The 21201-nt window shown below is 40.2% G+C and overlaps 1 protein-coding gene across 8 annotated transcripts in view; it reads left to right on the forward strand.

The window, feature by feature from the left end:
• The window catches only part of lrba (LPS-responsive vesicle trafficking, beach and anchor containing), a 178403-nt gene that overhangs the window by 78890 nt on the left and 78312 nt on the right, over nucleotides 1-21201 (forward strand). For all 8 annotated transcript variants that reach the window (XM_063476071.1, XM_063476072.1, XM_063476075.1 and 5 more), the window contains exon 36: nucleotides 7549-7715. In XM_063476071.1, coding sequence (XP_063332141.1) covers nucleotides 7549-7715 — 167 coding nt within the window. The remainder of the gene's footprint in view (nucleotides 1-7548; nucleotides 7716-21201) is intronic.

Here is a 21201-nt window from a genome sequence, read left to right on the forward strand (position 1 = left end):
AAATCTCAACCAAGGCACCAGCAATGAGATTAATTCGATCCATAAAAACACAAATTTATGTTTACTCCTTGTCAGATTGCATATCCTTGAGAAGGCAGTGATAGAGGAGCATTTTGATTTAGATACCCGTTTGGCTCAGAGACGTAACATATGCTTTTTCTCTCTCACTGTCCCTCTCTTTCTTTCTCACTCACACTCTCTCTGGCTCTCTGTGGGACAGAATTGAGTTATCTTTGGCCCTGAGAGTAAGTTATTACAGCGGGCTTAGGGTGAAACAGAGATGAAGATAACTAGGGGGGAAATCCAATTACCTTTTAGGGTTCTCTATCTAATAGGATCCTTAATGTGAAGGAGATCTGCAGATCGGATGCTGCCGCCCAGCACAGCAAATGATAGACTCCGATATCTTCCACGGGAGCAGGGAGGAGAGGAAGCCCGAGAGATGGAAAGACAGAGAGCGAGAAATCGAACTCCCTCTTTTTATGGGGCTGTTCATTAGGGATGAAATGTGGTGGGCTCAGGGGCAGGAGGGCAGATAAGAAGGCTCAGATAGGGAAGAGTGAGCAACACCCAAGTCATTTCTATTCTTACTTTTCCTTCTTGCTTCTTGCCTTTTTTCCCCCCATATAGCCTCTTGATTCATCCTCTGCTGCTCTCCGGAGTAATTGATTTTACTGTTTGAGAGATCCAGTGAAAGCCAGACGATAGCGCCTAATTAGTGCTTGGTGTCACTGTCTTCCCTCTGCTGAGCTTGTAAAACGATCTGGCGCTTCTCTCCATGTTAATGACATTAACATTGAACTGATGCTCATTATGTTCTGTTATCATAAACCTGTAGTCTGAGGATGAGCGTTTACCACAAACTGTCAGACTGTGCTGAGCATCTCAGAGAAACTCTTTTTTTATGCAGTATACACCGATCAGGCATAACATTAATATAACTAACATGTGAAGTAAATGACACTGGTTATCTGGTGGGTAAGATATATATTAGGAAGCAAGTGAACATTTGTCTTCAGTGCTGATATGTTAAAAACAGGCAATATGCACAAAATTGAGGGTTTGACCATCACAAGGGTCGAACTGTGATAGCTAAAATTCCAGCTCTTGTTGGGTGTTCCCAGTCTGCACCGGTCATTATCTGTCAAAAGTGGTCCAAGGAAGAAATGGTGATGAACCACTGACAGGGTCATGGGCAGCCAAGGCTGATTGATCCATGTGGGGAGCGAAGGATGCCTGTGTGGTTTGATCCAGCATACGAGCTACTGTGTCTCAAATTGAAGAGGAAGTTGATGCTGGTTCTGACAGACAGATGTCAGAAAACACAGTGCATCAGTTTCTTGTTTATGGGGCTGCATAGCAGGAGACCAGTCAGTGCTCGTGCTGACCCCTGTCCAGCACAGAAAGCCCCACAATGGGCACGTTAGCATCAGAACTGGACCACATAGCAATGGAAGAATGTGACTTGGTCTGATGAATCATGTTTTCTTTTATACCCCGAAGAGTTAATATCTGTGACCAGAAGAATCTTTTACAGTGAAATGATATCTCTGCTTTTGCTAAATTTTATTGACTGCCAATATAATTTTCTTGCAAGGCTATTGCAATGCTTTAGCAGAAGTCTTTCTTCCACGCTATAGTGCATGAGACTCATATCTTCTTTATTTAGAGACAACCTTGGCTGGTTTTCTCCATCAATGGAGAATAAACTTGACCCTGACTTTCCAACCAAGCGCCTGCAAAGTTTCAAGACTGTATCTTAAACGATGTATCTTGACGTTAGCTGTCAACAGATTTACTGTTCAGATAATATCATCTTAGCTGTCATAAGTGGTGATTTTGTGTCATTCTTTCCTTTTAATTTGAGGTTACTTGATGAACTAATGAACAACCTTGTCTGAAATACCTGTCTGGTGCTAGTTATCACAGAGACAGAAGAAATAAATCAAGACAAACCTAGATTATTACTACCTCTGCTGAGGAGGTTATATTTTTGGTAGTTTTCGCATATGAGTCATTCTGTCTGTAAACAGAATACTGTGAAAGGTTTTGAATGAATTCTGATAAAAATTTTGTAGAGATGTAGACTGGGGTCAGTGGACTTAAAAATCCATTAAAATTTGGCTCACATTCACCAAGGTCTGTAATGCTCATTTAATAATTCTTTGGTCGAAAAAAAGCCTTAAAATCTAGAAACTATTATTCTTACTATTGTGGTGTTTATTGCCAACATATAGAAAGTAACATATAAAGATATAAAGTATGTCATATTTGACCTCTGACCTCCCTTTCAAGGCTAATAGATTGATCAGAAGGTCAGAGATGATAATGAGCTATACATCATGTGAGCTATTTAAAGTAACAGGTTATATTCATTTAATTGCATAACAATTTGAATACATGTGCCATCTTCATGAATATGTATTTTGTTTGAGAAGCAAAACAAACCTGTGATCAAAAACTTTTCCCCCACTTGATATTTTTCACTACTCATATAATAGTTTTATGAGTGTAAAATATAATAAATAATTATAGTTTATAAAATATAAAAAAATAATTTTACTAAATAATTACTTATGTTCCGTTTCCACATGAATAAAAAGTAATAAAATAATTATACACAAAATTATGTCAAGTTTATCAAAATGGGTTTCAACAGGAGAAATAACAAAAGCCACTTTACTCTAGTTTTTACTGAAATGCAAATTTCTAGAAGTAAATTTAAGAAGAACAAACAAAACAACATGAGTGCATGCAAAATACATTACTGTTTCCTTATAAGTGATACAAATAATGCCTGGAGAGAGTGAGAGCTAATGCAATTTTCTTATTTTTCTATTTCTCATATACCTAATAAATCGGCACTGTGGCGAATGGGGGATACTCCACCACACACGCAGGGGAAAAAGTCAGAAACCGTAACTCCCAGAGGCTATTTTCACCACCACATTCGCAGCACTCAAACTGATAGCTGCCACCAACTGTAGCCTGCTGTCATGTAGTTGTCGCAGCTGTAATGTAGTATGTCAGCAGGGCTGGTTTACCGAGCGTCTCATTACAGGCAAATCTGTTATAAAGAGAATGAGAGAGGGGGGGACCCAATAAAACAAAAGCAAGTGTCTTTGTGCGATAGTATCGCAGCTCCATGAGAACAGGGGCACATTTTTAAAAAGAAAAGTGAGAAACTGCACGTAGTTCTCCAGCCTGGACAGCAGGCTCCTAACATATAATCGTATGTTATTGTCAAAACACGCAACACCTTGACAAACTTTAGTGTTTCTTCTTGTCCTACCCCAACACACACACACACACACACACACACACACACACACACACACACACTGCACAGCATTGACTGTTTCACTTAAGACGCCAAGAAATGGAAAAGGAGAAGTGGGTTACAGAGAGGAGAACAGTAGTCTCAGTCCTGCTGTCTTGTCAACATAATGAAGTCCCCAGGTACCTCCTCCGCAGCTCCCATCATTATTACTGACCACCTCACCCCGAAATATGACTTTACTCCACATTTTCCTTTGTTTCACTCCGACACCATCCCTTTAGTCACTGGAGGAATGTTCTCCTGATATTTATATATATATATATTTTTGTTCCTATTAATGGCTGAAGGTGAGCTTGTAATGCTGGATAAAAGAGCATCGCTGTCACTGCTGTCTGCATTTTAGATGTTTTTATTCACAATAAGTCTGTTTGCTGCTTAAATTCTCTTTTTTTTTTTAAAATGTTTTTTTGGTGGAGATTTACTTTTACATTCAGTTTGAGCACTGTGCCACTAAAACCTTGCCTTCCTGACTTCTGGGCAACAGCAGATTCAGGAGAGGTGCAACCAAATTTTTCATCCGGTTGCGTCCTGCCTTCATTTGACTATTTTTCATCTCCAGATGACATTTTAACACGAATGATTTTTCACGTGGCACGACCTTGAAGCTGTGCCGGAGTTATCGCGCAAGGAGATGGCAGCCGTGCAGACTGATGTGGCAAAAGGAGGGCGAGGTTTTTGCAGAGACAAGTGGTTTCTGGGTAAGAAAAGATGAAGAGGCTGCCAGCCGAGCATGGTGACCAGTCCATTAAAGATCAGTGTGAGGGGAGGAGCCGGGGGAGGAGAAAGGAGGAGAGAGATACTTTGATAAGTGTTGTGCCTGCGTTAACCTTGATGGTGGCTATAGCAGTGGGCTGATGCCAGTAGCAGGGATCTGTTTCGACTGGATTAGATTATTTTTTCTCTCTCCCTCTGGCGCTCCAAGAGAAGAAGCAAAAAAATCAATACTTGGGAGCACAGCATGACAGGAGCATCATTTCAGAATTGAAGCGGCTGTCAGGCATTGTCATTTGGTGACTTTTGTTCGCCATTGTACTTTTAAGCCCTCATTTTTCTCCCCCTCCTCGTCCTTTCACTCGTTTCTTCCCCTGCCTATTGTCTGAATTCCCCTGGTGACATTTTATGTTGCAATTTGAAAACTCGAGGGCAAGAGATCAAGTGCAAGAGAATCTCTCTGCAACCAATTGGTGGTGGTGGACCGATTCGCCATCTACTTTTGTTTAGCAACCGCCCCCCTCCCTCCCTCCCTCCTTTCTCATTTCATCCCCTTGTCTCACTAGACCTCCATTGTGTTCCAGGAGGAATTTATTTGTAGTATATTTGCATTCTCTGATGCCAGACAAGGACAAGCCTGATGTCTCGCCTTCCTCTGGACAGTTTCTCTGCCCGTTCGTAAATGAAACCCTCTGGGAGTGCTTGTCGACGGATGTGAGAAATTGGAGAATCTCGTAGAGCAATAGGCCCAGCCTTGGCGCACTTGTATCCCTGACGTGCCACCAATGTCAAGAGATTGCAAATCAAGCGCTTTAATAATATCTCTGCTGGTTTTGTTCCTTCCTCCTGTTCTCCGTCAGAACCTCGAGACCCTGGCTTTGTCAGGCGGCGTGTTGAAGGCTCGCCGTGGCACGGCAACACCACTAGACCTTTCTCTGTCACTCTAATTGATAAACATAGGGCTGATATCTTGTAATGAGCCTCCATTCTCCGGCCTATTATACTGGTTAACCCTCTCAACCCACAGAGGGAGAGAAGGAGGGGAGCCAAGGCATCATCTAACAACTACAGCATTTAGATAAAGCTGACACTAGTACAACGCTGCTGTGTAGACTGTGAAAGTCTACTCCTCGTTTTCTAACACCCCCCTCACCTCCGCTTATTATTTGTAGTCAACACGGCACAAACACAATCTGTTGGCAGCCTCGGTAACATTTAGCAGCCACAGAAAGCTTGCGTGTTTATGTTTTTCTCTCGTTATAAACTCGGCTTCAGCTGTGATTAAAATTCATGTGATTTTGGGTTTTTTTTTCTTTCTCACGCTTCATCTCTGCAGGTGCGTGTTGCTTATTTTCCACCATTGTGTGATTTTTAGAGATGATTATTGTTCTTTTCACTCTCCAGTCACGCCTGGCTAGGCCATTTCCTTCCCCAAAACTCCAACACACATCCCAAGTTATTTATTTGAACTGTAGATGAATTGCGGGAGACACGACTCAGCGTAATTGACTCGATTAATGCCAGCCATTATCATTTCGTCTTCAAGCAAGCTGTCTCCCTCCGGCAGAGCCAGCACCCACGTTGGCCCGACCCTGTCAGCCAGGCCGTGTAATGGAAGGTGCTGCCCATGATTACAATGTCGCAAGTCATAACGCTCTCACTGGCGGCAAGTTGTGCCCTGGTGGCTGTCTGAGTAGCAGGCAAACGGAGAAGAGTCTCCCATATTTCAACTCCAGCTGAGCATTTTTAACTCAGATGTCCTCGTCTCCCTCTCCCTTTTTTTTAAGTGTTTTTTCTTATCAAAAATAATCACACTGACTGCTTTAGTGGCTCACAAAGAGGCATGATTTGAACTAAAGTGGAAACAGAAAGTTTTAATTTATTTCTTATGTTTCTTTGGCATTCCTTGAAAGGAATGAAAGAACAGTCTGTTTTTAAAATGCCTCCGAATGCCTCTCTTCAGTTTCTGTCCTTTATCCTGTCAGTGCGACCTGTATGCGAGGGAAAGCAAGGTGGTGCCAGCAGGGAGATTTACTTATTCGCTCCAACCTTCATAATAGCATAACATAATAAGTCCTTCATAATACCCCGGCATATTCTCTGACTTCACATCAACGGTATGACCCCTGGAATTAACTGTGACTTGTCTTTTCCACTTAGAAGCAAACCAAAGTTTGGGTTTTAATGGCACTACTTACATGCTGAGCTTTTTAAAAAAAAAAAATTTGGTTGTTATTTTAAGGTCGAGTCTGTGAACTTGGCCTGTTCTCCCACAGACTTTGGCTTCGGATAGAAGCAAACCCCATTACAGCATGGAGGGTTTGGGTGTTTGGGCAGGCTCAACACGCAGGTGATGAAGTGTTTGTTTATGGTTATGAGTTTGAACCCAGCACCGCTTATTAGTACTGCAGACTTTACATGTCTCACACAGGAGCAGATAGAAGTAGACTCGTTGCAGGCCTGCTACTTGCTATCTGTATAAATGATGGAAATCCGCAAGAAGCTTAATGCGTATAAGTAAGTAGAAAATTTGGGGACTCACAGATTGTCCCAGATTTAAGGCACCATTTTCTGTATGAAGTATAGTGACTAGGTCATCGTGCTAGGAAGGTCAGGGCCCCCTTTAATTCCACATAAAGAGACTTAGATTGATAATTAAGCAGCCCACAGAAAAGCCCCTCTGTGATTTATACCTATGGATTTTCTGTCAGATATGAAATGTTGTGCTTGAAATTGAAGAGGAGGGCCCATTATAAAGCGCTTTACCCTTAACTTTGAGAGGGCTCGTTGTATTTGTTCAGCCATGCTTTTGAGTTTAATAGTTACTGTATGACTGCTGCACTAGTCAGTCAGTTTAACGCTAATCTAAAGGCGGTTGTTAATAAACAGTCCTATATCATACCCAGACTACGCGATTAGCCATGCAGTACAAAGCCCATGTTCTTCTTCTTCTTTGTTTTTTGACTTCTCATCATCAATATGCATGCCACAGGTAAGTCACGAGTACGCTGTAAAAATTGGTTACGAAAGCTCCAAACACTGTTTCAAATTATAGCCCCTATTGTCAGAAGGTGTTTTAGTTTCAGCATTGCTGCCGAGTTCAAAGACCCGTTCTGATAACAAATTCAGACAGAGAAAAATGTCCTCCCTGTGCATTGTAGGTATCGTGTGATTTGGTGTGCTGGAGGGCATTAGAAAATACATGTCCACTGTTATTAATCAACATGACACGAGGGCAGAAATGACCCCCCGTGCTTTTCATTTGGTTCTAGTCAGAGTAGAGTTTCTGTATGTGAAAACACCATTGTGCTCATATCTGTGTGGTTCCAACCCTGTTTTTGTTTGTGTTATTTACACACAAGAGCACGGTGTAATGTGTGGCACATGCATGTGTGATTTTTGTTTTGTTTTTTTGTTTTTTGGCGATGTGCACTTTATAGATTATGCTAGGGTGTCATTATTAATGTATGTGTGTTTGTTTTCCCTCTCTTTTCCAGTCTAGCTGTGCTCAGTACGCAGCAGACAAACGTGATGAGGAGAAACTGTGCGACCACTTAATCCGTGCGGCCAAGTACCGCGACCATGTGACAGCCACGCAGCTCATCCAGAAGATAGTCAACATCCTGACTGACAAACATGGAGCCTGGGGCAGCTCTTCCATAAGGTAAAACAAAAACTGTGGTTATGTAAAGACTCAAACAGAGCGGTACTCCGGTTTTAAATAAGATCATATTAGACGTATTATAAAAATATTTCCCCCCTCCCTCACGCTTACATTCACACAGTGTGCTTTAGCTAGTCCATTATTAATCCATTATTTTATTTAGTGTGTGTGTGTGTGTGAATATTTTTATGTTTGTTTTTTTGTCTCATTATTATGTTTTCTTTTTGATAAGCCCGTATAATCGTAAGAATCAAGAACCAACATTATTACTTTAATTTCATAGAAATGCCTTCAATTGCATCCAATTGTCGGGCTTGAAAATTATTCAAATCGCCGTTATGGTTTTAATCTCATTATCTTTAATCTCAGTCACCAGTACTCATGACTTTGATTAAATTAGATTTGCAAAGGTGAAAATGTCAGCCGCGGGTTGAATGATGCATTGATTCGGGGGGAGAGATGAAAGCCATTTGAACAGCTCAGCTCCCATTAAGAACAGAGGGAACCTTATCCTCTGTGTTTGTTTCGCCAAATAGGCAGCACAATCCAATGCAGCTATTCCCTAATGATGGCTGTTTGTGCAGGTAGTGTGTAATGGCGAGCTCCAGAGACGGCTGCTGGCTCACGCTTGTTAGGCTGCACTAAGTCTCCAGGGACTCGTCTGGCGAGGGTTAGTTTGCCGTTGGATCAGGAGTCTATCTCTCGCTGCCTTTGTTTTCCTTTTCTATTTGTTTCTGTTTCATATCGGGATCAGGTTATGGTGTATTATTTGTCTTATTTTTCCTCCCTTGATCCAATCTCCCTCTCTCCCCTCCTTCCATCGCGCTCTCTCTTTCTCTTTCTCTCTGTTTGTCTCTATGTGTACTCACACAAGGCTGCGCCATTTAATATGGATATTGTGTTCTACGAGCTCTGGCTAGAAAAGTCCCCCATTACCGCTGCTTTATGCCGCTGTGCTATTGATGGTTTTCCTAATGGCTGCCGATGGGCGCAGGGAGCCATTGGCACTGAGCCTTGGAGTGCAGCGCTCTTTTAATAAATCACAATCAGTCTTGTGCCATTACATCAATATTTTTGGTCAATTACTGTGAAGGTCAGGTGGTGCAGCTTCGCACCAGAGCCGATGGTATGTGGGCATAGGAGAAACATCTGGTGCTGCAAATCTCTGAAAAAAAGAACAAGTACAAGGAAACGATGAATGTGGGAAAAACAAACAAAAAACCCCCCTTCTGCACACCTGCATACCTGCGGGCTTCCTAATATAAGATTTTCTTCTTCTTTATTTTTAATTTCATATATACACACAAAGCATGTGGTGCAGCATCATTCCTGATGGTAAATAAGGAAAGGGGGGAGGATGGATTCACCCAGTGAAACCCGCAACCTCTTTTCCAGCTGTGAAAATGAAATCCAGGAACACAAAGACAATACGCAGCTATGATTGCATCCTTTTTGTTGCATGGGTGTTAAAAACCGTAGGCTGCCTGCTCACACGCCATAAAACCGTATTCCCCAAAGTTTCCATTCAATAAAGGGTCTGAAAATGAAAATATTATTTTCTCACAAGCTGATGGGAATTGTTGTTTCCTCACGGCAGGCATCTAATATCTTGTGACACAGTGTGACCTGCCTGAATGCAATTTGTGTCTTAATATCCAGCTTACAGCCGCCCTGGCCTCTGGAGAAAAGAGGTGTTAGGTGATTTTCCTTTTTCCATTCCCCTCTGCTTCTTCTTTTCCTTTTCCTTTTCTTCTTTTCACCACATGTAGTTCCTTGTCCCCTTTTCCCTCACTCTTTGTCCTTTTGCTCTTTCTTGTTTCACACCCCACTTCAGTTATATCACTGAGTGTCCGAGGAGGAATCCTTTCACCAGACAAAGGGAGTGTCTATCTTTTTATGCCCTTGTCTGTCGTCTAGTTTCAAAAGACAGACAGATCCACGGTCAGACAGATAGGTTGACTACCTGTTCATCCATGCATTTGTGTCCCAGCACCTTGAGACTCAGGTGTACAACATGTCAGCCTGCTGTCTTTTTAAGAGAGGAAAAAGTAAATGAATAGCTAGCAAGATGATCACAAATGAAACAACTGTCAGATATCCTTCTTTTTTTTTTCTTTTTTTTTGCTCTCTCCACTTTTCCCCTCCTTTTTGGAGCTTGGGTCCACCGAGCATCAAGCCTGCTGTGGTGTTTATTTGGGTCAGGAATCATCTTTCATGTATATGACACCTAGACAAAGTCGACAGACAGAGGGGAGATGAGGGCAGATGATGGAGAACGCCAACTCGCGGTCTCTGGGGACAGACACTACTCTCCTCTTTTTCCCCTCTCATACCTTCTCTTTATTGCATTCTAATAGGCTGACTAATGTACCATGGAAATTCACTCTGGATGCTGGAAGCGGGGAAAGTAAAAGGAAGGTGGCTGCAGCTGGAAAAAGATTGTGTGATGTAGAAGAAGTGTGCATACTTTTTTTTTTAACCAGAGCAGTTGTTTATTGATGTCACCAGTCTCTCTGAGACAAATGCAAACATTATTCAAGTTGCACGTGCAAGCTTGCAACGGTATCCTTTTATTTTCACTTTACTTCAAAAATCCTCACCTACAGCGAGCCCCTCCAGACACACACACACACACACACACACACACACACACACACACACACACACACACACACACACACCTTGAGCACCGACTCCTCTCCCTCTGCTCCTCCTTCCTCATATAAGCAGCTCATTTTCTGCAGCACCGCTGCTCTAATGGACGCCCTTAGGCTAGAGGCTTCCCAGCCAAGGGACATCCATCTTTTGGCATGTCACACTCCCGCCCGGCAAAAAATCTTTGTGATGTGCACTCCAATTTTTCTTCAGTAAATCAAATCTTCCTTCCTTCAGAAAGATGAATGCTTTAGGGTTGGAGTGTTATAGAGAAAATCAATGCCGGCAAAATTGAAACAGTATGCCCCCGTATTGATCGGCCTTGTGAGATCGAAAACCAACAGCTTTGTAACTGTTCCAGTGGACAGTTAGCTGACCTGTAATGGACAAACTATTGATATTAGCATTACTATTTTATCTTGTGCTACGTCATTTCACCAGTGCACTGTTGAGGGGAAAGAGGCCGGAGCTTAACATTCCCAGAAAAGCTTTTTTTCCCTCCTTTTTAGGCAGTGATACATCATGACATGAGACGCACAAAATGCTGTGGAGACACTGGCATGCCACTTCAGTTGTTAAATGACTGGATTTATTCCAGTTTTGCTTTGCTTCAGCTGTTACGGTATGGGCAGTAGTATTGTGGGTCTTATGTTAATGCTGTTTGAGCACAGGCACAGTATTTAGTCGTCCTCCTTCATTCACGACCACAAACCTCTGCTGCTTGTTTTTTAAATTTAATGAGATCGAATTCATTTTAGATTGAATTAACTAACTTTCTGAGCACAGATGATGGTCAAAATTTCCTGTAGCCCAACCAAAAATCACCACATGTCATGAATGCTTTTTGTCATGTTGTCAGAATGGGAAACTGAGAAATCAGAATAATCAGTGTTTTTTTGTTTGTTTGTTTGTTTGTTTGTTTTGGCAGTGTCTGCTTGAGAAGCACTGAAATAAGATGCCGAATACAAATCTCTGAATTACAATAAATTCTTATGACACATAGTTACTGTTACTACGGTGAGAACGTTCACGTTCACATTTTATTTATTTGTTTATTTCAGTAAACGACCGCATGAGAAGCTGCAGCAGCCAGATTAATCTCCAGATGTACGCTTTCATTCCAGACTTAAATCACAATTATGATACATAATACTGAATGTAATGCATGTGTTAAAGCTGAGGTCTGCACAGTGTCTGCGCTGCGTTGCGTGCTTGCTTCATGGACACACTGTACATTAAGGCTGCACTGGTACTGTGGATGCAGGGCTGAAAAAGGAAATGGGACTCGGGCATGTCATTGGAGATTATAACCATAGGAAACAAGAGCATAACAGTTTAGAATACACTGACTCTCGGAAATGCGTGACACGAGAGGGGCAGGAAGACGGGGAGAGAGAGCGAGATGAGGAGATGGATGAAACAAAGCATTGGAAAGAGAGAGAGATCTGTTACAGGAGGATCAAAAGTTTAGATGGAGACAAAGACAAGATGGTGGCATTTCTCTACACCATCCTTCCATCCTTTCACAGAGCCATTTAGATGATCGATTTTGCAAATCTGAATGTTAAATGTTGAGAGAGTACATAGCTGTGTATCTATCAGACACCCTGATTTGCTTTTTGTTTGGATAAAGAATAAACAGATCATTCTTTATTGAGTGATTTTTTTTTTTTAAAAACTATTTCCAGTTGGATTACTTTTTGCAATCCAAATTTATTATTAAATCATTTAGTTTCAGTTTTAAAAGCCAAAACAGGTTGGCTTTAACATTTCATTTAAAATGAGATAAGCCCTAAAATACGACTGCGTTGATTTATATAGGGAAAAACCGTTTCCTTGTGTAGAATTAGCTACTAATTTTTAACTGCTAATGGCCTTTTGGTTTGCTTATAAATACTTGGGAGTCTAAACACAAACATGACCCAATGTGCTGAGCTTTGGCAGCTGTAGCGGTGCGTAGCTTCCATGTCGTCTGAGGCAGAGACAGTTGTTTCCTTTAGTCCAGGTCCTGACTCCTTCAGAACCAATTAGCTGGGGCTCGAGTTGTGATCATCCATCTGCCTTCATACAGCCATAAACATATAGCATAAACATACTACACGAAGCAATACAAGGCTGCCTTCAGCTATGTTCATCTCTGTAAACGAGACGCTCTGTAGCGCACAGACGGTCTCCAGCACCCAAGTCCTTAAACGGGTTTAACATAAAAACCTCCAATTCATTAATCACTGACTGCGACGTGCGTCTGGCACTTGGACAAAAAGGATGTTCCTTAAATCTCTGGGGAAGCTATTCAAGTTTGACAGACATGCGTTCCATCAGTTACATAAAATAACGTGCCACGAAGGCCCTACCATGCAGTCTGGCTCATAGATATGAATTAGAATATAGCCTTAATGATAACATTTACCTCTACTGTATATACACTACAGTGGCTGGGCCTGTAAGGAATAGTAACAACATGTCATGGTGAAACATATTAACAGCTGATGATGTCCATATGTTACCATGGTTAAGTGAGGCGGTATAGACCGAGGCTCAAAAAACTACACTTAGTAGATCACTTAAAATGACAACAATAGGAAAGTGGTTAGGTTAAAATGGGTATTTTTAATCATTATCATTTAAATTATTTTTATTATTATTGTTTTATTTTTATTTTTTTTTAACATGTAGTGTAGCGGTTACGCATCATGTCTGAGCTGGCCGCATACTGTATATGCACCTATGACACAGCTTTCCTTAGCATGTCATTTAATCTGCAGGTGAGAGAGAATAAGAGGTACACCTGTACACACCAATTGACTTTGCACCTCATTTGAAGTTGTGTGTGGGTAATACAATCGCAGTGCAGCCCATGAATGCTAAAAACCAATATACATGTCCTTCAGTTTAGTAGATTGACATATCTGAGCTAGCCTTTTACAGCTGTTCTAACTGGTCTGAACCACCTATCACAAATGGCTAACTTAGAAAAAAATATCAACACTGTTTCTATACAGTTGGCTACTCACCATAATAAAAGGCAGGCTGCAAGTTCAGACTTCAAGGCATTTCCAGCAGTGGGAAGCATCACCAGAGGCATTTCTGCTACAGGCTGTATGTAAAAGATGGAAGTAGCCATTGTGGTGTCACGTGTTGGTTTGCAAAGCCTGAATCGGAGCCTTTTCACAGTTTCCTTCCTTTTATTTTGAAACTAATGTGAAGAATTTGGGGGAAGATCTTGCTCGCCACATCCATGATCCGTATAGGATATCAGCTCTTCAGTCACAGAGTAAAGCATGCTTTATCTGTGGTTCAACTCAAATGGGGACCAGTTATTTATTTAAACAATGAACGCCATTTTTTTTCCAGTGAGGCTTTAAAACGAAGTAATATTTACTGCTTGAATCTAGCTTTTGAACTCTCCCCTTGCTAGCCATGAAAAAGTATTCACGTTTAAGGCACTTCCATATTTATTTCACTTTTCAGACCCATCTTTTATATACAGTTTATCAGCGCAGCATTGCTGCTTCTCTGTCTGCTACACTCATTCACTCTGGCCTTGTGAGGTGCAAAGTCGCATCATAAGATCAGACTGCTCGAGGCAAGGTAATTAGCATGCTAACTTATGCTAAAATACACAGACATCTGACACAATGTCACGCTCTAATTTTATCACTTTAAATTTAAAAAATATTTTAAACCATAAACCAATTTACTCAAATCAATATCTATCTTCAAATCCTTGTTTTTCTCTAACTTCCCAGTATCTCAGAAATGTTCGGGACTGCCAGTTGGAAGTATGAAAGAAGGTCACGATACCAGAAAGAACAATTACACCACCCCTAGCTTCCTGCCTCGCTGCTCACAGCCAGGCAGGATTCAGTAGCAACTATCAGATTTATGAGTTTCATATACCTTAAGAAAGTATATGGCCTTGGTGGAGCAAGGTCACGATAAAAGGGTGCTGATCAATATCTGAATGAAAAGCCATTTGGGAAGTTTTTAGGGCTTTTTCCCTCCTTTCTCCCTGGATGCAATATCTGCAGAGTATCGATTGTTCCGGGGCCAGTAGTTAGTCAAAGGCTATCTCCTTTGACTAACCCCTTTGCAGCGTGTCAGCCCCCCTTCTTCCTCTTGATAGATTGGTATGCTTCCAGCCACTGTAATTACACCATGGGACCAGCAGGTCATTTATTTTGCTACTTTCAACATTTTTCCCCCCCCCCATCCCAAAAAAATTGCCTTTATCTTTAGAATCCAGCACTTTGTCGTGCAGCTATAGGAGAAGAAAAGGACACATAAAACAACAAGGTTCCGTCCTATAGAAAGGGTAGTATTGTGAAGACGAAGGATTGCCTTTACTTGTAGATTTACTTCACAGCCCCTGTGTCTGAGTTCAAGTTCAATCCGGATAAGTTTGACGGGTAAGCTCGGTGACATTTAGAGTTAATACTAGTTATTAATACTGATACTAATATTAATGGGCTGTATTTTTAAAACAGTGGTTAAAAAAATAAAAACAAGACTCTAACCGTATCTTCAGTGACTTCTTTATTACTGAAGCGTAGTCAGGCCCAAACACTTCAATCCACTTTGATACACCTGTATAATTTAAAACTGTAATTCTTCCATAAATTGTTATATTGCAATATGATAAAAATGATAAAATAGATATTTGTAAAGGGGAAATTTATGTGTGCATATGCTGATGTTAATTGCATTTTTTTTCTTTTTCTTCTTCTCCAAATCCAGATAACTACAGGGTCATTATAGTTACTGCTGCACTTGACACACACATGCACACACTCTGGATTATCAGTGGTGTAATGCACGCGGCCATATGATGGAGAGAGGGAAGGAGGTGCTCATGAATAGGCGACAGCCCTACATGAGGTTGTCGAGTGTTGTAGTGGTTCTTTGGGGCACTGAAGGAAAAAGCATAATAGATCTACTGTCTACATAGAGTGGAAAAGAGAGGGGAACACATGTGCTACTAAGTTTCCCAAAAGATTGTTTGTAATTTGGTGTAATTTAAACGTAATAAACTGAAATGTATTATTTTTGAATTTTCCTTTTTTTCCCCGAAGAATTTGTATGAAATCACCTGCCTTGTTTTGTTGCTTTAAAAGGAAAAGTTTTAAAACTGATATTTCACAAATGTCCTCTTCTTTTTATTTTAATGTCAGGCTCCTGAGTTAGTTTTGTCGTTCGAGGTGCAAGGTTAAACATGACCCCAAGTTTGTGTTATGAATAGGGACCTTCAGACTCCTCTGGGGGAGAAAAAAAGCCCTTTTCCTCAGACTTCCTATCTCAGCTGACCTTGAGCTTCTCCCCTATGTTTTTCTTTGGGGGAGCGTGCGTTAGAAATGTGGGTACGTGTTCAGATTTGTCATAGCATTCAAGATCAGCTCTGAAAGCTAGAGGTCAGAAGATTATTACAATGGGACAGTAATGGCAGAATTATGCAACTCCGGTCCAGTGGATGCCCTCATTACCTCGCAGTACTGATGATAAATGGCCTTAAATGCATGTTGTCAAAATGGCAGGAAAAATGTGACTCTTCATCAAAAATACAGATGGTACCACTTCATTGCTGTCACAGTGGAAGTCTGCGGATGCTATTTAGTATGTATTTGATATTTAGATGATAATTATCAGCAAAAAAAAAAAGAGGAGCTGAAGCTGGGAGCAGAAGCTGGACGGGTTTTCTTTGAATGTTTTCACAGCACGGTAAACGATCCTTTCTTTGGTCAATATTTACTGCTTTACTAATCCAGCACTTTTCCTTTTATGTCCCATGAAATCTGATATAATTAGTGTGTAATCATCTAGCCTTTGTTGGTGAATTTACTCTGAGTGTAATTGCTGCTAATTGGAAGCCTCACAGTAAGCTGATGGTAATTAGGGCTTGATTTGCATTATTTCATTTGGCTGCACTGCATTGTGGGGAGTCTGCAGCCTTTTGCCATCCACCCATGGGAGTGCTTTGATCCTCACAAGCTGGTGATGTTGCAGAGATGCAATATCATGCTCTCTTTTATCAGATCACTTTTTGAAAGCTCTTGGATGAATTGGAGTTAATTGGAAGGAGTGGTAGCGGCTTACGTTGTGCCAGTAATGAGAGCTTGAGCACTCTGGTGCGTTAGGGAGTGAACACTAGGGTGATAAAAGCAAAGCGAGTGAACATACAGGGACTTTTCGTAGATGTTAGTTAAGGAATTCACCCGCACTGAAGTGTTTGACCTCTTTTTTTTTTTTTTTTCCCCCTCTCTAAACATATTAATATTCTTTAATTAGATACGTTTTAATAATTTTCTCATTACGGACCTTGTGTAATGTTGGGTTTAAGCTTATATTAAAAAAAGACAAATTAAATGACTTTATACTGTGATTAATAGTAAGGATAGGCAAGATTACATGTGCACTGTCATTTAAGGGGATGAGATGGAAATGTCGTCGTGTCTGTGACCCTGGTATCACCTCTGGTGAATCTGGTAAACAACATTAGCAGAGGTAAATTAACATCCACATATGTAGATGGTGTCCTGTACACCTCATTGTAGCAGGAAGGATAGGCATTGATGCACATGTAGAAAATCACTCCGGCAAGACTTAATCATGCCAAACAATTTCAGCGGGAAGGTATTTGGTCCTGTTTCATTTTAATTTGAGTCTGGAGAGCCCGTCGAGGCGATCGCTGCCACCGTTTGACAAAGAGCCAGTCCTCCAGCAACCAGTCCTCAACATGACAAATCCTCAATCTTCTTCGCTCTCTCCCGTTTCTTCTAAACACATGGTTTATGCAAATCAAAGCAAAATGATCTTGGGGATAGCAGCAATGTTTGAGCAATTTGAGGACTGCCAATAGGAACTGGCATTAATATAAAATAAGCAAGGGAGGAAAATCTCCTGTGCATATGCAGGTCTCATTGACTGTATCCAAATGAATTTAGCAGAAAGGTTATGAATGACTGTTTGTGGCAAAGTGCAGTCGCTTGTGGTGATATATGAAAGTAGATTCACTCTGCGTGTCACGCTCGCTGTGATAAAGGTCATTTTATCATTTACATACCGTGAGGCGTTTTTAATAGAAACCTGTGGGAACCTAGATTTCTCCTGCCTCTTTCTTCATGTTCACCCCTAAAAAGTAGAAAATGCTAAAATCAAGCAAAACATAATAGAGTCAGGAAGGCAGTTGGATGATTATTATTTATTTATTTATTTTGTATTTTGATATTTTAAAATAAAATAAAAAAACAACAACAAAAGCAATAGCAGCCCAAAAAAGCCAAAAAATAGTCATCATTTCTCCTTGTCTTTAAATCCTGAATGCTGGCACAGAGATAACTGTACTATCAAACTTTAAGGACTCGCAGACAGAATCTATTAACATGTTTAAATGCCACATTTATTAATAGTTCAAAGTTCTGGGACTCAAAAATAAGTACTTAGAAACCCAGAAATATCAGTAGTTTATGATTATTAATAGAGAGGACATTATTCAAAATTTAAATCTTTATTTTGATTTTGGTACAACAAAATCAAAAGGACCATAAAGTCATATGCAGTCCTATTCAGAAAGTGTCAAGACATCTTATTAAACTTTTTTTCTATGGGCAAAATTTTTAAGAAGAGAATTTCTAATAAATAAACAGTATAAAAATATAAATATATATATGTGTGTGTGACTGTATGTTGCCTAATTAAACTCTGCCTACTCACTAAGGGGATTATGGGTTAGTGAAGCATGCATGTGTAATAGTCAATAAAACAAAGTAAACAAAACATATCCAGACTTAAAAGGTTAAGTTATGTATAAAAAGGGAAAAAAAACACTTTGTATTTGGTTGAAATCACAATATTTGAGCTGGGAATAAGTGTTATAGACCTTTTATGGACAAACCCTTTCAAAACATGTTTAACCCTTGTGTTGTCCTTGGGTCATTTTTGTCCTCTAAAGAAATCTTTTGCTATCAAAAATGTGTTTTTTATTCATCAAATGGTCTGAAAATAACAGAAGTTATTCATTACTATACTATGCATGATTGGAATAAGTTTTAAGTAATTTGATTTATTTATGGGGTTTTTATTGGATTTTATAACACCTGTGGTCCTCGTGGACAAAAATGACCCCAAAGTACAAAGTGTTGCAAAAGGCCGTATTTTCACAACATACTGCTTTCAAACATCTTTGATCTTGGATCACTGATGTGTGGGGTCAAGCACTGGTCATAACAACCACAACAACAACAACAACAGGCAACACAATGAGGAGGCAGGTGCTCTATATTCACTGAAATTTTATTTATACTGCGCCAAATCAAAACAACAGTCGCATCAAAGTGATTCGTATTGTAAGGTAGACCCTACAATAATACATACACAGAAAGTATGCTCACAAGCCTCCATTGCACTAGAGATTTGCATACTTTGATGAGCATACTTTTTTTTACCATGTTGTGCAAAGCAATGACCAGTAGGACAAAGCACACATTGTCCTCTAGTATAATGAGGAGGGAGAATCAATGTTCAGGAAGATCCAGGGTTAGAAGATACAGAAAATATTGTCAATATTTAGAGCACATGCTACCCTTTCTCTGAAAAAGCTCATCACCCACCTGCAGAAGTGGAAGAAGGCTATGAAGTGAAGAAAAGTGATGAAGAATCTGAACTATATTCAAGTAGGTTCTCAGGCATCCAGGACATGGTTGTCTGAGGAGCTTGGAAAGAAAGTGACTGGGCTTCTTGAAGTTTCTTGAGTTTTCAGAATGTGAAACTGAAATAGAAGATGTGTCAGAGGACTACACATCTTCCATTTTAATTATGATGAAGACAAAGAATCAAGCAGGAAAGAGGAGTCAGCTGAGACATAGGAATATTTGCAGTAATGTGAGGAAACATTGATCTGGTCTTCTATCCTTCCCAGTGACAGACGATGCATGACTCTCTCATGTGCCACAGAGAAAAATATTCTATCACAGTCCAAGCACATATGCCAGGTTCCATATTCCTTCAGTTTCTTTTCTACTCGAGTACTGAAAGCATTACACACAGTGTATTCTGCTTGTATTCTGCTTTTTAACGTTCACATGCCGATGGATGCATCAGAGACCAAGTTGGGGTTCAGCAACTTGCCCAAGGACACCTTGGTAAGAACTCCAGACTAGAGCACACAGAGATTGAACCAACAACCATCCAATTAGCAGATGACCTGCTCTACAACTCAATGACAAACAAGGAGGGACAACGAGAGGGGAAGAAAAATGGATCAAATGCAGCTGTAGGCATATGTGGGTATGTTGATTCTTACTGCCGTGCATCCAGTAGAGTCGCTACGGCCAGTTTATGACATCCTGAGTCTGATAGAGAAGTTTTAAAGGTGACACAAGATTAATCATAGAAGCACAAAAAGGATATAATTTCTTGATAAAGACACAATAGATGATCATCGTTCATGACACAAACGTGCTCCCATTTGAGGTGTATGGAACAAGTGGGTGTTTCTCCTGCTATGATGTAAGATCCTGGTACTGATGTGACTGTGTATGAGCACCAAGTCCCCTTCAGAGGACTCTGTCTATTCCAACAGAACATCCCAAGTAAACCGGGAACTATGAGATAAAAACATGGGCAGTATGTGATGCAGGTCCAGCTGTACATGGAACATGCTAGTGAACGATGGCAAACCGTCTGGCCTGCAGTCAGGACACGCGAGTTGTCCCTAACATTGCAGGTTTCCAAAAGAAAACAATCACCTGTAACAACTTGTTTACTGTATATGACCCTTGACCTGCAACTGCAGAAAAGAAAGCTGTCCATGATGGGACCAGTACAGAGGAATAAACCTGAGCTTCCTCCTGCACTTGTGTCAAATATGGACACACCTTTGTTCTTCATGAAAGTTTGCCTTCACTCAGACCCATGCCCTGGTGTCCTACCATGCCAAAATATAGAAAACTGTCAGGTAATGAGTTGGAATAAAGTTGAATAAAACCTTGAAACACAGAGATGGATGATATTTTATACTTATGGCTTTATAAATAGTCAAACCAGACGGGGTCATTTTTGAGCCCAGAGGACAACAGATGTGATTATTTGCTGCCAGTAAAAAACTTGAAGTAGTTTAAAAACAGCTTTCTAAATTAACTTTGACATAAACCCGTCTGTGATCATCTGTTAAAGCAACCGACTCTGGTTGTGAAACGATAATCACAATAACTGATGATTTGATTTATTTTTTACCCGAAAACAAAGAAAAAATTCATTTTTATAAGGTTTTTATCAGAGTTAAATTTGAAATGGAATAAAAAAAATGTGTCAAAATGTTTGAATTAAGTTTTAATTAAAAGTGGGGAAAAAATCCACTTCATAGTAATTAAGTATCAATCAAACCAGATGGGGACATTTTTGACCCCTGAGGACCACAGGTGTGATTATGTGCTGCCATTTAAAATTTATAAATGCTTCAAAAAAAACTTTCTCACTAAAGTTCAATATACAGCACTCTGTAGTTAGTCAGATAGTCAAAATAATCTGAACATTTAAATATTTTATTTTCTTGTTTTATTTCCACTCGAAAACACAGTGTACTTTATGTAAACAAGGTCTGGTGGCCCTAAAATGTAAAATGTTGGGTAAATTATGTATTAATGTGTTGGTCTTAAGTAAAACTAAGGTGTAACACTGAATTGATTGTCAATTTATACTTTATACGTTAAGAAATACTCAAATTAAATGGGGACATTTTTGACCCCTGAGGACCACAGGTGTGATTATGTGCTGCCATTTAAAAATTATAAATGGTTCAAAAAAAACTTTCTCACTAAAGTTCAACATACAGCACTCT

The sequence above is a fragment of the Pelmatolapia mariae genome, linkage group LG6 (assembly GCF_036321145.2).
Source record: "Pelmatolapia mariae isolate MD_Pm_ZW linkage group LG6, Pm_UMD_F_2, whole genome shotgun sequence".
NCBI classification, from domain to species: domain Eukaryota; kingdom Metazoa; phylum Chordata; class Actinopteri; order Cichliformes; family Cichlidae; genus Pelmatolapia; species Pelmatolapia mariae.